Source organism: Momordica charantia (assembly GCF_013281855.1).
Source record: "Momordica charantia cultivar OHB3-1 chromosome 7 unlocalized genomic scaffold, Mcharantia_2.0 BLBB01000007.1, whole genome shotgun sequence".
NCBI lineage: Eukaryota > Viridiplantae > Streptophyta > Magnoliopsida > Cucurbitales > Cucurbitaceae > Momordica > Momordica charantia.
The window spans coordinates 12,298,464-12,306,074 of NW_028275165.1; the positions used below are offsets into that span (position 1 = coordinate 12,298,464).

At 37.6% G+C, this 7,611-nt stretch overlaps 1 protein-coding gene across 1 annotated transcript; it reads right to left on the reverse strand.

Moving 5' to 3' along the window:
• Nucleotides 1-1,614: 1,614 nt before the first annotated feature.
• On the reverse strand, nucleotides 1,615-1,926 carry LOC148210381 (uncharacterized). Its single transcript, XM_088126304.1, has one exon. The coding sequence runs from the start codon at nucleotides 1,924-1,926 to the stop codon at nucleotides 1,615-1,617; it is 312 nt and encodes a 103-aa protein (XP_087982430.1).
• Between the last annotated feature and the right edge of the window lie 5,685 nt (nucleotides 1,927-7,611).

The following is a 7,611-nucleotide window of genomic DNA, read 5'->3' on the forward strand; positions in this document are numbered from 1 at the left end:
CTCATGGTCCGGTCTTATGCAAACTCTTTGCACGGGACACCCCCACTCGCATGTCTTCACATGAACGAATTAGGATCACATCGTTTGTACTAGCTACAAAGTGAGCCGCATCCATAGTATCCCTAGAATAAGGCGCCCAAGCTTATTCCTATACTATAGACCATTTAGACTGTTAACTCAAACTTGATCCATATTTATGTCTCTTACATAGAGTTTGAGTCTCAGGTAACAGTCTAGGATCTTTTATTTTATTGGATTTAGATCTAGTAAGAACATTTTATTGGATCAATAACTACTTATTGATTAAAACCTTCAATAACAACTTTATTGAAAGATAAAAGTATATCTAGCATTTTCAAACTATGAGTTCCAGGACATAAAACCCAACACCCACTACGTCGAGGCCCTCTCTATTTGTAGCATTTGTCGATACAAATACTTTATTTTCCTTATGATCGAAGAAGTAACCACCTCTCATTTCTTTGGGATAACCTACAAATAGACATACCTCTGAACAAGGTTCCAATTTCTTTGGGTTTGCCATAAGCACATGTGCTAGACACACCAAACTCTGAAGTGTCTTAAACTATGTTTACGATCTCTCCAAAGTTCTAACGGTGTTTCGGAAACATTCTTTGATGGAACATTGTTCAGGATATAAACTGCAGTTTCCTACATAACCCTAGAATGAGTCAGGCAATTGAGCAAATCTCATAACCATGTCTAACAGGGTTCTGTTCCTCCTTTCTGACACGTCATTTTGTTGCGGTGTACCTGGTGCTGAGAGTTGGAAACGATTCCGCGTTCTATCATATAGTCTTGGAATCTTAAGTCCATGTAATCACTACCACGATCTTATCGAAGTGTTTTAATGGACTTACCTAATGAATTTTCAACTTCAGTCTTATACTCTTTGAACTTTTCAAGAGCTTCAGACTTATGTTGCATTAGGTAAAGATATCCAAATCTTGAATAATCATCTATGAAAGAGATAAAATATTCATACCCACCTAAAGCTCGAACATTCATCTGACCACAAAGATCTTAATGTACAATTTTTAAGGATTCTTTGGCTCTATAACCCTTTGCTATAAAGGGCCTTTTAGTCATTTTACCCTCAAGGCATGATTCACATACTTGTAAAGAGTTGTCGTCTAACTCACTTAGGAGACCACTCTTAATCAGTTTCTTAATCCTGTTGAGATTAATGTGGCCAAGCCTGAGGTGCCAAAGATGGGCATTTGCTTTAGGAGAAATTCTTTGTCTTTTGGACTGTGTTATTGAAGTTGTAAATAATTTAGTGTTTAGAAGTGTTTTAGTTAAAGTTGGTTTAGTAGGTACAAGTTATTTTATAATTTTGCTTAACAAATTTCAACATCTTTTCTTATAACAAATGCTTCATTAGAAAGAAAAGAGATTAACATGGATTGTTCAAGTAAACAAGCAACATAAATAAAATTCCTCTTCATTTGAGGGACAATATACACATTATCTAAAAACATGTATGTATGCTTGCTAAAAAATAACTTGATGATGCCCACCGGAACAGCAGAGACGGTCTCCGCGGTTCGAACTCTGAGAGACATCTCTTCGGCCTCCAACTGGCTCTAGGAACTACTGGAGCTCATTGAGTAGTGTGGCCAGGTTGCATTCTAGTTTATTCACCACATCGTTTCTACGAAACTGAAGGAAGCTTTTTGGAGGAGACTCTAGAATAAAACTGACTTGGCTGAACTCATTGATGACAACGCCATTCATCTCCGCCATGTGGAAGTGGATCATCATACCAAGAACATGTTCCTGGACAGATGTTTCCTCTTTCATCTGTGAGTTGAAGATGAATTTGAGAGCTTCATACATGACTTGTGAGGACGGTTTTCCAAACATGTCACACAATGAATCCATGATCTCGAGTGCAGTGATCATGGTCTCATGCTTCTTGGCCAAAACATCATATATGATGGTCAAGATGTAGACTCAGACCTTTCAGTTGGCCTTTGTCCATCTGTCATATGCGCCACGAATAGCTTTCGTGGCGTCAGGTCCAGGAGCCTCCTGACAAGCCTCCGTTAAGACAAAGTAGAGATCATCTACTACGATTATGGCGTTAAGGTTCGTTTTCCACGTGGGAGAGTTATCCTTAGTCAGTTTACCGGTGACGAGAAGTGAAATTAAAACGTAGACATAATTGCTGAAAACAAACAAATTATTTACATAAGAACTTTGCAAAAATTCTTTAAACCAATCAAATTTAGCAAATGAAGAAATAATCAACCCTAACAATTAAATAATTTTGAATGATACTTCAATGATTTAGAAAAACCGCCACCGAAGGGTAATCAGTTATTCCTTCACTGAATTGAGACTATCTCCACCGAGCATTATACTAGTATAACTCTTACTCCTATAATGATTAGCTACCATTTCATTTGGTCCATAAATCATTAACTGACTTAATAATTTCTTGTAAGTGTAGCCCTTTCATTTTAGACCTTAAAATTCTGCTCTGACACGCCCACCGAAGGTTAGGACAATACTGTCGCAAAAACTTTAGAACACTATCCATTTATGGAGTTTGTCGTAGCACTAATCTCATCCAAACATCTTCCTAAGGGAGGATGATCCCAGGGCACCAAGGGGTCGAGCATGAAACCCTTTCTTTTCAAATTAATGAAGGAGATCGTAGGAAGTGTTGTCACACGACCTTGTCCCACTTACTCTCAACACTTTCTCCATTCACCTTGATATTGACCATGCAAACACCTTCTGAATGGAGGATGCACCTAAGGCACCACGAGACCTGGCATGAATCTCAGTGTGAACTTCATGGAACATACTGGTACTTTATATATATATATAGTAATCCTCCCACTAAGTATTTTATAAATTGTGGTTTATTATTTAAGAAAAAACTGGCTAAAACATTTTTCCTTAAATAGATTATTTGTCCAATACAACTTGTTTATATTGGATAGTTTTACACTAATGTTTTTAGTTTATGTAACGATTTAATAAACTAAAACATTATTGCATACTTTTATAAAATATTGACTAATTCAACCCCCAGGTTGGTTCCCAGGCATAGGTGTTCCCTAAACGGTCAGCTTAAATACCTCAACCTATACAGAACCTTGTTCAGACATGGTTCTCTTATAGGCAATATTTTATAATTAAGTTTTTTTTTAAGAAAAAACTCTAATCTTATTAAAATAAACCTAATGTAGGGTTTAATTAATTAATTTTAAAAACTCTTTTTAAAACAAATTAACTAACCATAAACATGCAATACTAAGTTTTAAACATACATATACAATTATGCATATAATTAAACTTATGGGCATGCATAAAATGACATTCATAAAAAAATATAACAATTATATTTAATAAAGAAATGTCATGCTTAATGCAAATCATTTTTCCATTAATTAACATAAAAAATTATATCAGTTACAAGAAAAATACGTGATGCTTCATATAATATAACACTTATATTAAAACAATGTATGATCATTTTTTAACCTATGGTGGGATTTTAATCAAAATGGCATACTTTATACATGATACATTTAATTAAACATACATTCATAACACATAATAATTAAAACAGCAAAATTGGACCGAATTTTGGCATCTTAAGAAAGCAACATTAAAAAAAAAAAAAAAAACGTCTGAAACAACTCGAACCTGCGAACCGACGCCTCATAACCACCAAGTAAAGTGTCGCAGCGCCATTGGACAGTGCTGCAGTGCTGTTGGGCAAAACTTCGTTGTCTTCTTCACTGTTTCTGGAAAAAAAACGTCTAATTCGTCGCCCCGAACACCTTTCGATCGACCCAAACTTACAGACTCAATAGATAAATGAATGCCCAAAACAACGGGCCCTTGCATGATCAAAATCAAGGAAAATTGCAATTCTAAGCGCCAAAGTTCCAAAACGCCTAATTTACAAACCCACATTCATAATACAGTGAAAAATCCACAAAATTCTTTGAAAATTTCAACAGAAAATTCAAAATGAAAAACTGCGCTTTGATACCAATTGAAAGAATGTGAATCCCGGAGCAGAATCAGTAGAACGCGTTCTTGAATTTCTTTTGAAATTTAAAACACAGAAGAATATAAAACAGGGAAGAATGTTGGATTTTACATTTGAAGACTCTTCTTCGTGTAAACCTTATGCAACACCACTTGATCTTCCTTGCTAAGACTCTTGTTGAGAATACAGATTGTGGGATCCAATTGCAAGGGATTGAGAGAGTAAGAGAGTTAAGAGATTTAAGCGTCCCTTTAGGGTTCAACTTACTGTTATATTTATAGAGGGAAAATCCTAAGACCGTTAAGATATCTTATCCTTTTGGATATAAAATATTTTCTCCTAAATCTAGGAGAAATCTCAAGACCATCATCATATCTTCTTCTTTTGAATTTCTAAAGGAATAGAGATTTTCTCATTCATAACATTAGCCCCCACTCTCATAATACATTGTATGAATTTTGAATTTTTATCCAAAATTAACATATATTTATATAATGTATCAATATACATTATATACATTCCCTTATATAATTTGAACATTTCAAATTATTTCATAATTCTTGATCCTCGTTGTACCCGTTGTAAGCTAGCAAGTGGACCTAATGGACCTACAAATCAGAAAATCTAAGGATGCGAGATTAATCAGTAAAACTCATTAACCGAGTTAATCAACATTCGTTAACTGCGGGTCACTCCATTAAAGACCCGCAACTGCACTCTTCTCACTGAAGAATATTTTTGTGTCCACGAATGTATGACCATTAATGGCAAGTCAATCCTTCACGAGTGCTCATAACTCTAGCTGGGTTAAATTACCGCTTTACCCCTAAGTTACATCTTGCTCCTTAAATATTATTGCTCCTCTAATGAACAACCCGGTTATGGTCCGACCAATAACCAGAAGTCCCTCTCAGGCCAGTGAGAGGGTGGGACCTCTTGTTCAAGTCCCAGAGTCAGCATGTAAGGTAACACTCATCTATTTCCCTAAAGTCGGGAAGGAGTGAATTTCATCTTGCATAGTTATGTTCCCAACTCCCCACTCGGTCTCGTCTCCAAAATGGTAGGATTATTGAGTCGGCAACCCGGGTGACTCTCACCGATACAAATCAAAGGATGATCCCTTATACGCAGGAGTTCATAACTCGCTCAGGATTAAGATCGAGTTACTTGGTCATCCTATGAGATAACAATCTATTGACTAATGGTGTTAGAGCCAATGATTAATTATTTTGCGGTCCGGTCTTATACAAACTCGTTGTATAGGATACTCTCACTCACGTGTCTCTACATGAACGACCTAGATAAAGTCGTTTGTAACTATTACTGTAACGCCCCAGAACATTTTACGCTATTCTAGGTAACGTTATTCAATTCCCCTGTCAATTATTATTCTCTTAACCCGAGATCAACGACTCCCTGTGAAAATATATATATAACATAACGCCCCATCTCTGTTCAACACTCCAGAATTAAAACAAAAATAAAACATCAATTCTATAAACTTTCATCCATGCGTCCTCCATGGACAACGTCACATGGCAACATCCATTATTCCAACTAAACAATCTCAATGAACGGAAGAAAATAAAAGAAACACTTATTCCGAGTCAAGTTAAACAATAGGTGGGAACTCCCATCAATTCACTTGGAACAAATAGTTTATTACCAAAACAATCAAGTAAAAACCATCTAATCCTAAACTAAGCAAATATCACTACGCAGCCTATGGTCCTCTCCTGTCCTCCACGTCATCACCATGGTCACCAATGAACTCTCCGCCTGAAAACAGCAATTGTAGAGGGGGGGTGAGTATATAAAATATATTCCGTAAGTAGCCCTCACCACGCACACACAAACATCATGCTCATAACCATAAAGAAAACATACATCGTCATGCACTATCATTACAGTATGCGAACAACCATAGACATGCTCTACAATTTCATTATACATTCAACCATAAACATGCTCTATAAGACCCGATGCTAACCACAATCATATACAAATCGACTACAGTCCACGTGGCACCGTAGCACTTCAAGCAACCCTATGTTCATCTCATCCATCCAAGCTTTCCAAGACCATTCTGTTGGTAGTGTCGGCCGCTGACTATTTTTACCCAGAGCCCCGACACTAGTGCATCGACCCTCGACCATTTATACCCGAGGCCTCGATGTCTTTTCAACTATTGGCCCTTGATCATTTTTACCCAAGGCCCCAATAGTTCTCCTTCCAACAGAGTCCTTGCATCGACCCTCAACCATTTATACCTGAGGCCTCGATGTCTTTACAATCTATTGGCCCTTGTACATTTATACCCAAGGCCCCAATAGTTCTCCTTTTAAAAGACTCCTCGCATCGACCCTCGACCATTTATACCCGAGCCCTCGACGCTCATCTTTATCCAATATTAGCGTATCGACCCTCGACCATTTATACCCGAGGCCTTGATACCCAATTAGTGACGTATCAGCCCCCGACCATTTATACCCGAGGCCCTGACACTCACCCATTCACTTCGTAACTTCCAAAACTCCACATATCATTTCTAGCATCCAACCAAGATTCCAGTACTAATTCCCTAATAACACCAACCACCACAACGCCCATCAACAACACAATTACTAGTAAGATTTCAATGCATCACGGATCTCCATAACACAAAATTTGACAACAACCAACCTGCTCACAACATAGAGCACACTAAAGCTTCAACAAATAATCTTATGGCATGCTTCACAAACATACTTTTCACATAGCAGTTCAGAAAACTTTCAAGAACACGCCCAACACAATCCATCCAAACACTTAATATCCAACATCCATATTCAATAAGCATTACTAGATATAATAAGACTCATGAGACACGTCAAACACTTTATACAAATTCAGACAACAAACATTCCCAAAATAAATTCACTTTAACGAACATTCCCTACAAACATACATCATTCTACAACAGATTTCAGCAGCTCAACAATACAAAATTTCCACTATTATCACCGACGGACATTCAACACTACCGAGGCATACAAACCAACATAAACAAGAGTTACACTGCACAACAACGTATCATAACCAACATTAAACATCATAAATAGTACATCGGCAACCAAATAATATACATCAATGCACGCACCCGCTCCCGTGCTACTTACTACAAGATCCTAACGTGGTACTAAGCTTGCCGCAAGGTTCCTAAATCCAAAGAAAACAATCAAACTTGGGTTAGAGTTCATTTTATAAACACTTAATTTGCATCGAACTAAAATTGAATGATTCGGCACCTACGAACTCACGCCAAAATACTTTGGTTATGGTTGGGTCACTTCCGAAAACGTTTGAGATTCCAAGATCGAGTTCGAAAGGCTTCTGGCTTGCTGATCCGATGTCTAAAATTGATGGGTAACGCAAATCAAGGTTCGTGTGGGTGTGGTTAAATGCCAAATGTATCGGAACGAAGATATCTTCGCGTCGGATTGCAAAACGAACGAGTCGCCGGAGCTGCTGTTCGTTGGAGGCAGCCGTCGGGAGTTGCGCACGTCGCCAGGGTTGAGGCCGTAGCAGCAGATCGT